General features: G+C 40.6%; 1 protein-coding gene across 1 annotated transcript; it reads right to left on the bottom strand.

Moving 5' to 3' along the window:
* Nucleotides 1-9,095: 9,095 nt before the first annotated feature.
* mvk (mevalonate kinase) lies at nucleotides 9,096-18,164 on the bottom strand. Its single transcript, XM_080852041.1, has 10 exons — nucleotides 17,931-18,164; nucleotides 17,244-17,391; nucleotides 16,966-17,113; nucleotides 15,939-16,094; nucleotides 15,355-15,458; nucleotides 13,807-13,852; nucleotides 13,587-13,677; nucleotides 12,611-12,730; nucleotides 12,226-12,379; nucleotides 9,096-9,842 (listed from the first exon to the last, which is right to left on the bottom strand). The coding sequence occupies exons 1-10, from the start codon at nucleotides 18,006-18,008 to the stop codon at nucleotides 9,691-9,693; spliced, it is 1,197 nt and encodes a 398-aa protein (XP_080708167.1). The 5' UTR covers nucleotides 18,009-18,164; the 3' UTR covers nucleotides 9,096-9,690.
* Between the last annotated feature and the right edge of the window lie 120 nt (nucleotides 18,165-18,284).

The raw sequence follows: 18,284 nt of genomic DNA on the forward strand, positions 1-18,284 counted from the left end.
CCTTTTTTCCTGACTTAATTAATTATTTATATGTGGCACATAATGGCAAAGTAATTTGTCAAGTGGAATGTTTATTTAATGTATGAGACATGCATTTAGACCAGTAATGAATAGCCTAGACTTTTTAAAAAGTGAGGTATCTGGGACAGACTTAAATTATGACCTGTACCTGTAGTAGCTGACTGATTACTTGCATATTGCACCTTCACTGTTTCAAGAGCAATCTACATAGTGTCCACTGAACTCACACTTTCAGCCATGGACATTATCTTATGACGTTGAGAGCCTTTTTTCAGTTAGGAGACAGCAGTTAACTGAGAGAGCAGGCTGCCACAGTGTAATCGTCAACAGCCCAACCGCCACCACCACTTATCACTGATTGCAGCAGCTGACCACTCTTTAGAAAACAGCCCACAGACTAGATAGCGCACAGGCGGCTAGCAGCCATTGAAACAATAGCCAAGCAGATGCTCCAGGGGCCTCACAAGTGCCCGGAATAGTAAACAGACAATCCCAAGCCGTCCCCCCTGTCAATGACATGCATGGAGGTATACATCAAGAAAAGGAAGCTCGAGGGGGGAGTTAGAAAAGAATATTTCAGAAGAAAAACAATTCTAAAAACATAAAAAATCAGTCTTAAGATATACAGACAGATGTCTCACCTGAAGAAAGAACACAGGGGCTTTTTCTCAGGAACAAGTTTTGTGTGTGTGTGTGTGTGTGTGTCTGTATGTGTAAGTGAGTGTGTGTGCATATATATATATATATATATATATATATATATATATATATATACAGTAGTTATATATAACATTAAAAGACTCTGTGAAATGATTGCTAATCTATGCAGAAATGCAATCAGCAGCTCATTCATAATGCATGAGAGAGCGAGAGGAGAGATACCAATTTTGAAACGCTTTCAGATTATTAGATGTTATCGGCGATGCAGGGGGATGAAATGTGAACATTTCTACCTGGATCACAGTAATTACAGCCCGGGAGCGGCGCACCGAGTGGAGGGGAGCGGAGCAGAGCAGGCAGCTGCGGCAGATCCCCTGCAGAGCCTCTCACGGGCTCAAAAAGATAAACATAATCGCAGGACAGGAGGGCTGCTGTTTACCTTGCAGCTGGGCTGTAATGGCTGGCACGAGCAGCAGGCACAGCCAGGCACAGTCCCCAAAGTGCCAGACTTTAAGCACAGCAAAATACAATGCCCTTTTAACATTACAGAAAAAACACACCACAGGGAGTTAAGCTAACAGGCGTCATTATGTTTCTGCAGACATGTCCGAAATATGGTGAAAACACTATTAATCTACACTGTCTAGTGTATGTGTCTCACTATTTTAAATATTTTTTGTGAAGAAGTGACTTTTATTAAATACAATGATACATATAAAAAAAGAAACCCTAACCTGTATAAATCTGCCAAAGTAACAATTATTATACTGTTTTGGCCATTGATTATTATGACCATGTGTTTTCTCATTAATAATATAAAGAAACATTTTCAAAGTTGCAAAGCTAGAATTTAGAAATTGTATAAGCATTTATAAATTCATGCCAGAATACCAACCTAGCGACCCCATCCCATAATCTGTGGACCAGTGGGCAGGGGTGAATGGATATTTGCCTACATTGTTGGGTCCCTGGGGCAGCTTTTATAGTAGATGTGTTACTGACGGGCCTGAAAGTCCAGTGGACTGTGCCTCAGTCTGCTGCTGAAAGGCTATGTCTCAACTCTGATTGATTTGCCTTTGCATGCCTGGCAGGACCGATACATAATTTGCATTCATATTTGCATTGCGCTCAGGGGGACACTTGCTGTGCATATCCAGCAGGGAATGACAAGTTCATCATTTACATGTTGATCAAAGGTACATTATAGAGGTTTTAACTGCAAAATCACATGTAAAATGACTGTTTAGATGCCCCATTCATCTTCAAGGGTAAGGGTGGAAGGCTATTACAACAAATGAAACCTACAAGGGCACAGAATATGGAGCTGGAATTCTTTGTCCAGCATTCGTATAGTGGGTTAATGCTTTCAGTCTGATAGGAATGGTCTGCTCAAATTCCAGAGGACACAGCAGTCTCTTTTTATTGGCAGACTTTAACTGCAATCTTGGGAGATGGTTATTTCAGATTTAGGCGAAAAGGTGAAAATCGTTAAAAAGTTGAGAGGGAGGAAATAGAGGATGTTACAGAATACAAATAATTTCACTCTTCAGCACTAACAATTAGCAGAGGGTATGAAACCAAGACAGTGCTTATGAATAGCTTACACCATCTTAGGGTAACTACAGTGGATACACACTGACATGTGAAAAAATCCATATCACTTAGGGCCTCACAGATTGACCACGTATTTCCAGAAAAGAGGAGTATTTTAGAAGGAAGTTCTTAGGCGTTCATCTGGACACGTTTGGTCTTTCCCATGGTGTTCCTTTGCATTTAAATGACAACATTATTAAAATTTCTCCTTGCAGAGCTGCGTTCTGGTGCCTTATGAAAGCTTGCAAAATGTTGCAGATTTCCAATTACCGTTGTTTCACCATAAGGGGTTTGCCCTCAACATGAAGCTATCAGGGGAAAGGAGCGGCTGTACACAAATCAATGAGATTCTTAGAATAGACCCACTAAGGCACAGGCGTTAATTGACAATTAGACCTTCTAATTTTTGTATAGCTGATTTAAACAGATTTACCTCTTGTGAGCAAATCAGCTAAAGCTTTGACTTTAAATTGTAGATTAATGATACTGTATTCTGTCTGAAAATCAAAACAGTCTCAAAGTATAAATTAAAGCTTTAAAATTAAAGTATCTGAGCATGAGTATGGTTTGTATTTGCTTGATTTCCCACTAAATATTGGCCTGTGACAGAACAGCTCTGTTGTGATATCAAAAATAATCGCAGTGATACCTACATGACTACATGACATTCAAAATAATGAATGGAAGGGGCAAAGTCATTTCGTTCACCACCTTCATATTGCATCTAGTATTAATTTTCATTTATACATTTACATTACATGGACATTTATTCATTTGGCAGACACTTTTGTCCAAAGAGACTTACATGTGAGGAACAACAATCACGCTTCAATAAGTTAGGAAAACATGGAGTAAGCACTTAGTATTAATTCAAATCAAAACGACAAGTGCCAGGAGATCAGGAAAAGATGGGCAGTAAGAGTAAGTTAGTCAATTCAGGGTGTTAGAGGTGTTAGGAAAACAGGTGATTTCAGAAGAGATTCTTGAAGATAACCAGAGACAGCCCTGCTCTGATAGCATTTGGTAGCTCGTTCCACCATTAGGGGACACCAAATGAGAAGTCTTGAGATTGCCTTGTTTGTAGGGAGGGCAATGCCAGCCGATGTTCCTTGGAGGAACACAGCGGTCGAGGAGGAGCATAAGCCTAAAATAGGGTTCAAGTAGACGGGTGCAGACCCAGCAGTCACTCTGTGGGCAAACATTAGTGACTTGAATTTTTTCTGATATTCAGTTTTTCTTATTATTAAGCAATACCTTTCTTTTTTGCCCACATTCTCTGAATGCACCTGCCTTGATTGACATAAAGGTTCACCAATCTCAGTCTGAGTGACAGATCAATGCCCATTCTGCTACCTACCATTCCATCAGATGTTGAGGTAATTAAATTTCAGGCATTCACTTATAAAACAGAACTTTTACAGATGAAAGCCACATGATTACATTGCATAAATGTCAGGCGGTGGCAAATGGCAAAATGAAAAAAAATCACTTAAAAACACCCTCTGATATTTAGACACTTTAATTTGACTCCAGTTTTGATTTAAAAAATCCGTTAAACTGATTCACCTGGTGGGCATCACTTAACATGCAAAACAGCAAGTAAATTAGCAGTACAAATGCATTAAAAACCTTGTTCACAGACAACTATGATCCTATCACCATCCCTCCACACAATATTCCTGAAATCAAAGTAAATTGCATCAATAAGCTAACAGCACTTGATATATCATGGTGAAGATGCAATTTAAATATTAGATGTTTTTTTTATCTATGCATCACTAACAAAACATTGGCTGGGATAGTTTAGATAACTCTAAACTACTCTAAATAACTCTACTGATTTTTGTTTAGCCTCCTATCTTGATCTAATTCTTTTTATTCAGACTTTAAATAACTCTCTTGACCACAAATGTAAATTGGCCAGCAATTTAATTAGCTTTTTTCTTCATATATTAATGTAGAATGGTCAGAGCAAAGACTCATGGGAAATGCTCAAGCTCAACCTCTCAACAAAGCAAAGGCATTTAAACAACTCACAGACATATCATGTTGCACTGTTCCAAACTCTTTATTATCAATAGAAAATCATATTCATTTTCGTATAACCTATACCGATTGTATTAACCACTATAATGTATTACTGTGCAGATTAAATGTAGGCTATGTGGTTAGGCTAAACGTTGCTAATTGTAGCTTGTCTTCTGGCTGCTTCATAGATATCTTAGATAAAGGCTAGATAAGTTGCCCGCGTTGCTGGCCGACGGAGTCAAATGTCCGCACAATTCGGCCATTTTGAGACGGAATAGCTCACTCCCCCTTAACATTGTGTTGGTAGTGGTACTTTTTAAATAACCAGAACTTGCTCAATTTTCAACTGATTTTCAAACGGGTTGGTTTGTTATAAACGTAAGATATTTCTTATGGCACCACATACTTATGAAGAATTATAAACATGGGCTTTCATATGAAAATAACATTGACAGGTCTCTGACAGGTCTCGTTTCAAGGGAGCGTTCAATAGAGCAGGCAGCTGCACAAAATTATGGCATCTTCATTGGCAATAAAGTCAGCAATTTCCTGTCGAAATCATAATGTAAGATGTTTAACAAACCAACCCGATAGGAAATCATGTGCAACTTAAGTTATATTGAAAAGAAAGAACAATTATGCCTCGCCAATTGATGTAAAATGACTGATACACAATAGCCGTGATACACAATTAAGCTGCCCATTTCAACATGTTCAAGCATCCAGAATTATTACCAAGGTAATGACGATTGTAAATCCAGTCATTTGTAAATCCGTCAACATTTCCGCCAGATAAGAGTGTAAACGATTGTGAAGATCACTGACGTTACCTAACGTACCACTGATCACTCCCGGAAGCTATTCCGTCCTTAAAATGGCCTCCTGTGCGGACGTTTAAGAGACCGCCGTTGCACCCCCTTGGGCTGCTTACCCTTGTCCTCTTGTCCTCTTCTAAGTTTTTTCAGTTGTCTGTATCAGTGCTAAAGCGCCACCAACAGGCGTGGGGTATGTACTACAGTCAGTTCATCCCAAACTGGTGTGTTAGTCTTTACGCAAATCTCTTGTTACCAGGCTCCATCCTTACGCAATTAAAAGATTCGATAGGTGTGAAAAATGAACCAGATTCAGTGAAGCTAGGCTTCATGTAAAGGGCCCCTAAGACTTTGGTGTCCCCCATGGATCTGTCCTGGGTCCTGTATTACTCGATGTTTAATGCAGCTTTTGGAAATGTAACCTAGGAGAATAATGCTTAATTTACATTTATTTGTATTTGTTTTTAGGTTTTGCTAGTGATGAACAATTGTATTTGTGCACAATTTTACATCAGCAAGTGGTGATTAATGGTAGTAATCAACATGGATGTTAGGATGCTTGTGCAGTCTAATAAAGACAAAATGTAGGTAGAACAGGGAAAGAGCATCAATGGTAATTTACAATCCTTGGATTAAGTCCTGAATCCCAGGCTTAAAAATGATTGGTGATGTTAGACTCTGACTCAGCCACTTCTCTTCCAGACAGATACCTCTAGGCTAAGCCATGCTTTATTTCTGGCAACCTTGACCACTGATAATAATCCCCTATCTGTTCTTTCTGAAAATATGAGCCATACTGCAAATAATTCACAATGACCTGAAAGACCTGAGTAAAAGCACTCATTACTATGTGGGGTCACATGACCTTTGCTCAGTACTCAAGTCATCCATAGATAATCATCGTACCTACCTTCTTGCACACACACACACACACACACACACACACACACACACACACACACACACACACACACACACACACACACACACACACACACACACACACACAAACACACACACACACACACACACACACACACACACACAATCCATCTCTCTTACACACACAAACTCTCTCTCTCTCACACACACACACACACACACACACACACACACACACACTTGGGCTTTTCATTTCTCACAAAAAGATAAGTGGTTTGATCAATAAATGCATACTGCACAGTGGCTCCTTCATAGAGATTCTGTGATTACAGTGTATTGTCCCAGCACCTCTGAAAAACCTTTACTCCAGAATACTTTCCCACACACAAGATCAGATTTCATATTGAAGAACACACAATATATATCGGACCGGAATCTAGTTCAATTCAAGTTGGTCCTCAGAGGACTCAAATCAGGATTGCTGTGAGATATGTTCCTGATAGGCTTGTCTAAGGGAATCATCACCATTGGTGGTCTATTCATTTTGACATTAGGACTGAGAAGGCACTACTTCTGTACTTCTGAGTCACACAACAGCACAAATAACTCTGAAGTAAAACATTAAGGATGCTTACTTTGTTTACTTTCAATATTCAAATTAATTACTTTTTCTATCAAAGGCTTAAATACAATCTGTCCACTTTCTTTTCTTTCTTGACTCGATAATTTGGGATGGGGCTGCATACTGACAAGCCTTTGTTAGAGACAGCAGTAGACAATGCCTTTTAGAAAATATAAATCCAGATTAAAAGGTAAATTTGAGTCATTTTAATTAACACTAATGAGACAGAACAGAAGAATATAACAAGCACTGACCTGTAGGTCCACTGGCTTTGATATAAAGCTTTTATTCTCCGCAGCCTTCAGTGCTGCATACACTAATTAGTTCCCATTTCAGGGGCATAATCTGCAACTAGGCCAGTTGCAATCGACTGATGACTAGCAGTGATATTCACAAACAAACAACAATTTGCATTATTATTATCATACGTGCATTATTATTGTTTGCTAATGCGTTGTGACAACCTTTGACGGAGAAATCATTTATAAAGGCATTCCTTTCCGTGCAGGGAGGAGAGAGAGAAAAAAAGCCCTGTTTCAGCATTGCATACTGTTTTCATTTTATTTCTCCGCTGCTGGCATCCTCCCTCCATCCTTGACCCTCTTTTCCCTGCTCCCTCTGTTATCTGAAATAATGTCAGGGCCTCCTTAGAATCTATTCATCAGAGCAGAAAGAAGCTGCCGCTGACATTGATAAAAAATACCATCTGTGCCTTGCAGGGGGAAAGACAGAGAGGGATAGAAAGTGAAGGAGAGAGAGCGCACGAGAGCACGAAAGAGAGCAAGACGCTGAAAGAGAGAGGAGAAATGGATGAAAATGGTCAGCAAGGGCGGTCTCTCCTCCTGTCGCCCCCTTGTCAAAGCAACGGCAATTGAAAAGCAGAGGTAATTAAATTTCAGCGGGGATCAGGCCCCACCTTGCTGAGAGATGCAGTGTGGGATGGGGGTGGTTGGTAAGGGCTTGCCCCTGACATGAAGGTACACAGCAGAGGGGAAAGTAGAGTCAAGAAGCCTGGGGGGGGGGGGGGGGGGGGGGGGGGCTGTCGGAGACTAATGGGGAGGGGGGCTGATGATGTCTGGCCCATCCTTACATTAGGCTGTCTGGCTCCCCCTAAACTACAATCCAACTAAAGCCCCCTGACATTTAAAAGCATACAAACAATATCTGACAAAGGAAGGGGAGAATCAATTATTTCAGTAGACCTACAGGGCTGACCTTTCCCTCAAACGTGCTCAGGCGCTCTTCATTTTGATCAGTTTCATTCTCGCCGGTCATGTATGTGGCCGATATGTTATTCTGAAATTTTCTGTCAAAGCACGAAGCCTGACTGTCTGATGAACATTTTTTTTTTTGCTGTTGTTTTTTTGGTTCTTTTTGTGAGGGTGTGTGTGTGGTGGGTGCCATGGCAGCACGTGTGACTGTAATCCTACATCCCTTGGAAAAGCCAGATTTACAGATGCTGTCCCCATCCTCTCCAAAACGCCTCATGTCACTCTCATCCTCCCTGGGTAATCCTGTTATTCCATTCGGAGACAGGCTTCAATCTTTTCATTACAGATGATCAAAGATTGGAATGAAATTCCCCCAACGCATTCTGACTCCGTCGACTTTGAGAGGGAGAAAAAAGAAAATTGATTCGTGCAATCACGGTCACCGTGTAGATTTATCTGGATGTGAGCTGCGGCAACTAACTTCAGAAATGTAGCTGAAGAGAGAGCGAGAGAAAGAGGAAGAGAGAAGCGAACGTAAGGCCAGCGTGTTTTTTACGCTTCATACCACTCGTCCATGGGCAAAGTCATTTAGCGTGGGCAGGTCTGATGTGAGGACCTATTTATTCAATGGGAAAGTTATAGGGTAGAGGGCATGCAGTCCCCTCGATGTTCAGAAGAGGAAGGGGAATGAAAAAAAGACCAGTCTGCTCAATATAATTGAAATTTCCTCTCTACAGCTTGGGGCATGGTCTTCAAAAGATCGTCTTTTTTATCTCCCATTTTCCGCAGAATTCCAAGTGAATTACATGGCTGCTCGGGGATTTGAGGAAAAATCTGCCTCGCTGCTGCTACCGCTGCGGTTCCTGACAAAGTGCAGAGAAGTTAATTTCCTCATTGTGTTTCCGAAATGAACTAAAGCCAGCGCTGGAAGGGGGCCAGGAGTCTCCTGGCAACTGTGGCTTTGAACAGGAACTGTCATTTATGGTATGTGTAATCACCTCAAAGAGACTGTGACAACCACCCAAATAAATATTGAGGAGATTCACACAGAGCTGGAGAGCACAAACGACAGGAGAAGTAGAAGACAGTAGCCTAGTAAATAGAAAATCTGAGGTACCAACGAACGTTTCCACAGAAAGGAAACATTAAAATGTAATAAGGAGCTGATTTATTGTTTACTTTCATATGAAAAGTGAAATCTCATAAATAACTCTTTCTCCAACAGGCTTAATTACTCTCTCTTTGTGTATGGTTACCAGGATAAACATGCAGCATATTATCACATGACTGATTGACAATGTGTCAAAATGAATAGATTAAATGAAATGATGAGTGCCTATCAAGCTCGATTGAGTCCAGAAAATGCATTTTTCTCAGCGAGAGCGAGAGCGAGAGCTCTTTACCAGACCGGCTGATGCCATCTACTGGTCACCCAGATGCAAAGCAACTACCAAAAACCATCTGAGAGATCCACTTCCCGTTAACATTAGGATATAAGGGTTTTAAGGTATAATTTTGCACCTTTAAAAGTCCAGTCATGTTATTATTATTTATTACCATGTAACAATATGAGAACCAAGCCATTTAGAACATGCCTGAATACAAATATTGTCATTCCACACCAAACACACACACAGGCATGACATATTGGCAGGCATATCAATTTGCCTTCCTTCTATGAGGATCATTTTCATAGTGCAATGTATAACATCTGCTGGAGAACTGACACACCACCAGTCTCTGACAGGCTAACACCAAGTTCATGGAGGGAAACAGGTCCTCAATGGCTTACACCCATAAGACACTTCTGCAGTAGCCTTGCTTTTGTAGGCTCTTTGTCATGTACGTCCAAACGCTGCTGTTAGTAGCTGTTGAAAACATTCATTACTTCCTCTTTAACGCTCTTGGGAGAATGCAGCTGGATTCCAGGCACGCCGATGCTCGTTTCCCAGCATTCATAGCCACTGTCTTTCAAGTCCTGAATGGTGTTCTGGACCACAGAACTGTCTGTGTCTGAAAAGGTAAAGGGGAAATCAGATCTTAATTAAAAGTTAATCAAGATTTGAAAATGACACTCTGCCCCTGAACATCAAAGGAGGCTTTTGGGTGATACGTGTTAATACAAAGCCAAAAATAAGCTGTCTTGTTGACAACGAACTGCTGAAAGTATACAATTCTGGTGTTTTTTTTTTTTTTTTACCAGAAAGAGCCTCGAGTCATCTCTCTTGCTTTTTTCTGGGGAAAAAAACTGCCAGCTCCTGTCTGAGACTGAAAGTATGACAACAAAGTACAGTAGACAAACTTGTGTTCTAAATAGAATGTACACTGAAAAGAATGCTATGTACATTAAAGCATATGGGAGAATTTCCACATAATACCCTGCATATCTGTTCTCAGTCTTTTTAGAGTGTTCTCTATTGCCTCCCCCCCTCCCCCCAATAGCCCACATGACACCCATGCATTTTCATTTAGTCTGTCTATAGACATCCCAAAGGACTAGCACTATAATGGATTTGTATTTTTAGCAGTACTGACAGTCACATCTATGAAATTAGAATTTCATTACCATTTTCTGTGAAAAAGACTCCATTACAGGAGTGCTTCAAATCACAGTATTTCTGTTCTTTTGTAAGTGCACATAGACACAGCAAAATTGGAAATATGGGAATCTGTGGAAATGTCTATGAAGTGTGCTATTTATATGGAAAACAGGCAGGGTTACATATCTGATTTTTAAAGATTAAATTAAAGATGCAATATGTTGTTTTTCAATGTTGAAAATTAAATGTTTACTGTCCTGATGTACTTTGATGAAAATATATTTCCAAACATCTTGTGAAAGCATAATAAATGAAATGAACAAGAATACTAAGAAACAGAATGACTTGACTTATGACAATGACTTCACATTGAATGACATTATTATTGTATGTCAAATTATTTTCATTTATGCACTATTGCACCTTTGAAGTTCACTGGCATCCTGATGTATTGCTGTGTCCTGAACACCTCACTTTGACAATCTGACGGCCTCTGAGGGACAGTCCCATGGCTGTCCTTGTGATAGTGCTGGCACTTTGCCTTCCGCTCACTTCACCCTGCTGTAATACTTTTATTTTGCTGACGATTTCCTTTTCTTACAGTACGAGGCAACCCTCCCGACTATGCCTCTCCACAGTCGCCCTCTGTGCCAATGCACCTCTTTATCAATCATACACTTTTTGCTCTCTCTTCTCTCCCTCCACTTCCAAGGCCTCAACCTCAGCCACAGCCCTGGAAGTAAGGCAAATCAATGCTTTTGCTTGTCAAAGCAGTGAACCTTGCTGCTTGATCACAGTACTCATACTTTACAGGCATGCAGTGTATAGTGTTTGACACTTAAGATTAACTTCTCTTTTACTCAGCCTAAGTCTTCTCCATTTTCATTCTAAAGCCATTTCTGCCCAAGTCTGTGGTTTCTCAAACTAGTTTCTCAGCAGTGTAACAATTAAATATATTTCTTCTCAATTATTTATCTTATACCTACGCTTGAGTAACTACTGCCTTCTATCATTTAGAAGCCATTTAATTTAGGTCTTAAATGGGACTCATCATTAAAATGCCAATTGCAAAAGGATGCAATTTACTCCTCCCCTCTAAAAGGGGGCATTAGGAACAAGTACCTGGCTCGCTACTCTTCCCAGACTGGCAGTCATCTGAGCATGTATTCTGGGAAATCTAGCATCCTCATTAATATTCTGTGTGTTACAAGGCTTCAGACAAAAACAAAACAAAAAAGACAATGAGCCATCCAAGTCTGACAGGTCCTGTTGAAATCTGTCAGAAAACGTGCAATACATATCTTTTGGGCAACTTCCACTCAACACTACACCCATTTTTTTCAGGCGTGCCAGTCTGGGATATAAAAAAAGACCCTGAAGTGGACCTGATTTAACAAAATGCATCTTCTCATTAAAAAAATAACTTAAACCACTACAGGACTCAAACAAGAGTGTTTTTCTTTCAGGGCAAGAGACAAAGGAAAGACAAAGCTCAGAGCCTGGAGTTCAAATGCATTTTAACGTTCTGTCAACTTCAGGTGTTATCCAAGATTCCAACAAATGTCATGATAAATTGACTCTTCTTAAAGTGTTTTCCTGCAGAGGAGAGCATATTGATTTGCTTAGCACTAACCACAAGTCAGACAACATGTTCAAAACCCGTTTAACAGTATTCAAAGTCTATAACTCCCACTAATTGATTTAGGGAACTGCCGAATGTATAAACCTGAAGATGGATTCACTCCTGTAATGCCATCATATGCTGAGCCACAGAGTAAAAACAGCCATGCTATCTCCCTTCACTGAAAGGAGGTGCACCATCCATCCCACCATCACTGGAGGGTATGTTTGTGTACCTGGTCTCAGGAGAGTGATGCCACACCCTCCACCTCCGGCCCCCGTCAGCTTACTGTGCAGCCCTCGAGTCAGCGTGACTCTACACAGGGCATCTAGCGAGGGGTGGCCCACACCCATCACATTAAGGTGGTGCTGATTGATGTCTATCAGCTCCTGTGGAGAGATAACAAAGAGGAGTCAAGCTGCTCCAATGCCCAAGGATGGAGATGACATCAATACGGCTGCTTCTTGGCATGTCAGGATTTCTAAACATCATAACATCTACAGAGGATGAGGGTCCCCATACAACTCCACATTCAAGAAGCATATTTTAATCTCAGCTGCTCTTCCCTAGGATAGGAGCACCAATGGAGTTTTATGGGCACTCTTTTGTTTTGTCCATACCTCCAGTGTGGCGTAATGTTCTGCAGTTGGTGAGCCTTTGGCCATCTCCATTAGGGTTTGCTCACATGTGCTGGCCACAGCATCTACTGACTCCAGCACTGGGTTTAGTATGCTTGGGAACTGGAGGCAGAGAGAGGAAGAGAAAGAAAGAAAAAGTGAAAAGAGATTAATGAATGATTAATGTAAGCTTTGGGGCATTCCACTTGTCTTTCTTAGCTAAATATTGAACTCTGTCTATCTTATCTAAGAAGTGTTCACAAAATGATGATCGGAATTCCATGCTTAATGATTTTAACCCTTTCTCTGTTGACTTTCCCCAAGGTACACATTAGGTAAATGTGGCCTAATTTGAATTGAATTCCTTTGTCCTTTTGCTGTTCATTTAGTTTGAAATGAGATTTATACTTTAATACAGTATGTGCTCTTCATTTCCTCAGATAGTATGAAGCAATTACTTTGAACTGGAGGGTCATGGTGTCCTACTGTCGCATCCTCTGACTTCCATTACCTTCATCTCTAATTCAGGGCTAAGGTAATGATCATAATTAGCCAATGCAGACAGTAAATTAGACGGCATCTTTGGCGGACCAGAAAGCTAGAGCACGACATAGCGGCAGCCCTTCAGAAGCTCAATTAGTGCCTCCTGATTTAGCAGTAAGCAGTGATGTGCATGTTACAGCAGACTCCTGGCAAAAAAGGTCACAAACTTCCACTCCCTGTCCTTCACAATCGCTGCGGCAAAGCAAACGACCACCGACCTGGATTCAGACCATTGTGCGCCCGCCAACCCGTCACTGTTGTCACGGAAACAGCACCTGGGGGTGCCTGCAGAGCACTTGCTTTTCCAGTCGTGTTTTATTATTTCTTTATTTTTAAATAGTATCCCCTGAACCCCCAGAGAGCTGATTGTGACTGAGGTAACTGTAGCCGTTATACTAATTACAGGCCTGGGAGTGAGGTGCAGCCATTTCAGTACCTTGTTAATTTTGTCCTTCACACCAGCAACAAGTGTCTTTGTGCTGCGTGGAACTCGAGTGTTGGTGAGGAGAATCCGCAACGTGGGCACCCTGAGGAGACAGTTATGGCCAAAATGAGCTGTACAAATCGATGCTGATAGAAGCTCTAATGGCCGTTTATGTGCACATCGCTGTTGTTGTTCATTAAATAAAAAGCATTAATCTCATTTTGAGAGGTACCTCTGCAAAGGAGTAATCTTCCCAGATTGGTATCTTAGTATGCCTCCTGGGAAAGAGGAATCAAAAAACATGAAACTGTAAATAAATGCTTTCAAAAAACTTCCAGAACATCTGTTGTGGGTTTAAACCAGGGGTGGGCAATTATTTTCCCCAGGGGGCCAAATGAGCAACTGAAAATATTTTGGAGGGCCGGGCCAAAATGCCGAACTCAATTATGCATAATAAGAGTAAGAGTGTTTGTTATTATTTGGCATTTCAAATGTGATGTTAGCTTTCAAAAATATAATTTATTCAAATTGAATTTCCAAAATGATAAACTAAATGTGTAACATTTGACTCATTTTTAGTCACATTAATAACAAAGGGCATTTTGAGTTTCATATACTATTGAAACAAGGATTTTCTTAGCTTTCTAAAGACATTACATCATCTTTGTAGCCAAAATAAACAAGACAACAAGTCACTGAACTGTGTAACTGTGTTAAGAAAATTGTCCCAGTTTTGTTGCCTTTTTGACTTTATATGCCTACATCAGTGGTCCCCAAACTTTTTAGGCCTAAGATCACCAACCTTTGCCTTGGTGAAGGCAAGATCTACCTATTGAGGCGTTGAGTAAAAAAGACTGTCCAGACTCCAAACTGTACTTACAGCTTATCTTTGTATTAGGCCTTGTTGTAATTGAATTAAATCAAACACTTTGGTCCAGCTTTCAAATTGATGTGTCCAAGAACACATTTAACCAGGGGTTCTCAATTATATCAATTATCAATCCATCTCAAACTATAATTTTTCTAAATTATTTCCACAGCCCATATAGAACCACAGACAGCAATTATGTTATTAGTTTAACGCTGAAACTATATGTCAGATTTCATCTTCATATCCAATTTGAAATCTCTGTCTGTCTGCAATACCGCTTGCGGCCACTACGCAACTTCGGCGCTCTCAAACTTGCCATGCATACACAGTAATAGAAAGCATACGCAGCATCTATCGTTGGGCAAACCAACAGGTGTTTTTCGCCTGGAAGTCTCTAGATATCTGGCACCTTATTCAATTTCAAGTTCAATTTCAACACTTCAGCTGTGTTTACAGCTGGTATTCCGAAGTCCTTAAGAAAACAGTTTGAAAATGAAAATGATTTTTTTGTAAAAAAATAATAAAAATAAATGGAATTATCATGTAATCTTTCGCGGGCCGGTCAGAATCACCCGGAGGGCCGTATTTGGCCCGCGGGCCGTACAATGCCCAGGTATGGTTTAAACGCTTTTGAGGCTTTTGAAATATCTAATATCTCATGATAATGTATTGATTATTAACACTTTAAAAATACTACATTCAAAGCCCAATACTCAAAAACTGAAAATCTATTTATGTTTAAGCCCTTACTGAACAACAAAGTTCCTGCAAAACAGGTCTTCTTCAACAGTTTGATGTTTTGGTAAACACTCTGAAGTGCTTAAAACATGACACAAATACCCATCCACATCAGATTAGCTGCCCATGCAGAGCGAGCATGGTGAAGCTGCAGTCCTGATCCGGTCTTACCCCATGTGCTCACTGCGTTGTCGACTCCTGAGGGGTTCCCATGGATGATCCTCTCCCCCTGAAAAGCCCACTGATTGATCAACTCCAACTCCTCGCCACTCCAGCTGAATCAAAGTAAAGACACGTGTCAATATTGTGCATTGGAGTCAGTACAAACCGGAGCTGTTTCAGTAGTGCAGTCTACTTTTAGCATACAAACACTTACTGCTTGTGTCTACTTACCAAGGGAACAATAGGCCATCTGACCCAGGATGGTTTTAGCACAAAACATTAATGAATCATCCCCAGGATTAAATAGTGAAAATAACCAGGAGTTATTTGAAATGTTCTTGTTCCTGCCGTGACAGCAGCATTGTGAGAACGCACTGTAATGGCCAGCATCGATGGTACTGACCTTCTCTCAACACATTTTACAGCTTGACAAATCTAGCTAGAAATTTCTGAGCTAGAAATTTCATGAAAGTGGACATTGTAGATAAAAAATGTGAGTTTGTCAGTGTGTGTGTGTGTATGAATGTACATGTGTGAAAGCGTACATGTGTTTAAATATGCCACGCATGCACGTGCGTGTGTGTATGTGTTACCTGGCCGTGTCCCCATCTGGCCCCAGAGGAGAAGAGAGGGCCCCCTGTGTGGAGAGCAGTGCAGCAGCTACAGATGCACAGTAGGCCGCGCTGGACCCCAGACCAGCTCCAGTGGGCAGCTCTGACCAGACAGTCACAGTCAAGCTGGGTAATGCTCTGCAACACATCACCCTCCCAGTCAGTAACAAGACAAACGCCAAACATACAAACCCATGAGTGTGTTGAAAGACTATTCAACTACATGTTAGACAAGAAAAAAAACAAAAGCATTCAAATAACTTCTATTTGACAATGACTTAAGCCTGTTCATTTAATAATCAAAAATCACAAAATAAATGCATAGCCTATTCTTTTTCATTGTTTTCCACGTGAAGCCTGAATTTAATGCACTGGAGAGGATGCTTACAGTGCTTCAAACTGAATATCATATCCTTCAAAAACAACAGAAACGACACACAGAAAAACAGTAGAGAAGCCCACTGCTGTTGAACTGCATTACTTCATTGTTCTTTATGGGGAGCATGAATTGCAGTTTGAAATGGACCATAAATGTGTGCTGCAGTCATTACACGAACGACATTTCCTGCTGATAAGACATAGCCCACTCCAGAAGGGGATTAAATTGTCTTGCCATTTAAAGCCGACTCAGTGACATTTGTTGGTGCCCACACTGTCAAAAGAAGTCCCAGTAAATAGCCTTGACTTTCAACAAAAGAGCTTCTTGATGGATCTGAGTGATAAACAAATCCGCTCATTTTCCTCAGGCACCACACACCCGCACTTGTCAAAACTCCTGCATTCTGTCTAGTAAAAAACTAATTATTTTTCCACTGTCAGGGTGTATTGGCACTATGGACAAAATAACTGTTTTCTTTGGCCAGCACAAAGCTACACATCACAACTGTATCACAACACCTGTCTAGCTCGAGATTGGCCCACACAGACATCTTGACAAGAGAGGCACTTTTCAACATAACAAAAAAATCTTCAAACAGCCAAAAGAACATGACTTCTGTGGCACTCTTACTTTGACTTGGCAAAAATGGAGAGGTACATGTAGAGAAAAGCGAAGACAGCCATGCTACTTGCATCTGTGCTTCCTTCCTCTATTCCCGTTAACTTTCTTAGTCTTCCGACAAGCTCAGAATCCAGCTCCTTTAAGTTCCTATGGTTAGCTGAAAAATAAATGCCAGGTAGAGTAAAAGAAAGTTGCACTATCAAACATTATGATGTGATTAATAGGAGTTGTATATACATGTACGTCACATGAAGCATACAGACAACCAACATGACAGATTCACTTACTTGTTTTGTCTTGAAGTAACTGTTGTAGTGCACTGGCATCCCATGACATAAAGGTGTTTATGTTGGGTAGATTGATGCAGACCTCGCTAGTGGAGGTAGCTTGAAGTTTAAGGAATGTTCTTAAGTTTAAACTTACAGCCAGAGCAACCTGAAATTATTACAGACAAAGTTAATAATATTTCCTAATATTTTAAGTAGTCTTGTTTCGAAAAAACAGTGTGACTTATATTTCAAGGCTACGTTGGCACTGCTTCAGTGATACTGGCCTTTATGGGTTTTTTCCATCATCTAAAATTCTTACCATCAATATGAAGAAGAGACGATAATGGTCACAGTGCACAGTGCTGACAGTCTTACACTGAGTAGGCCTAAGCATCTTTTGTGTGGGATGGATAAGAATACAAGCTTGGTGCTACCAGACAAACTTACATAAAGACAGGCATAGGGCTAACTGCACATGCTCTGTTTCTGCCGCAGGTACGTTACATCGTCTGTAAACCATCATACAGAACCATCTCCCCAGTGCCATGGACATTTAATTTTGAGGTACATGTACAAATGTGTAATTAGGGAAGACTTTGTTTGATATAATCGTTCATTAAGGTTAAGATCTGACAAGATCTGGAATTCTAAGTCTTCTAGTCTAGTCTAACGAAACATCAGAAAGCAACATTCCACCAGACTCACCTTCCCGTGGACGACAGCGTGCTCTCCATGGAGGATAGCTTTCCCTGGTGCTGAAACAATGCAGTCAATGGTGTGCATTGTGAAGTTCAATTAAAATACAGCCACCTGAATACAACAGTATGTTAGTTATCCACTGTGAAACTGTAACGTTAACTAAATTTGACAGTGTCACTGACGCATTCTGAACAAGCATGAGGTATTTGAGAGGTCGCAGCAATAGTTCACGTCGTTTCAGTCCAGATAAAACCGTTTTTAATCGAGTCACAGCACGTCAAATACAGTGAATGAACTTGCCATTCTAAGTTTAAGTAAAATGACATGTCAACATACGGATGATCATACCGTAGGCCCATT

The sequence above is a fragment of the Sprattus sprattus genome (assembly GCF_963457725.1).
Source record: "Sprattus sprattus genome assembly, chromosome: 15".
NCBI lineage: Eukaryota > Metazoa > Chordata > Actinopteri > Clupeiformes > Clupeidae > Sprattus > Sprattus sprattus.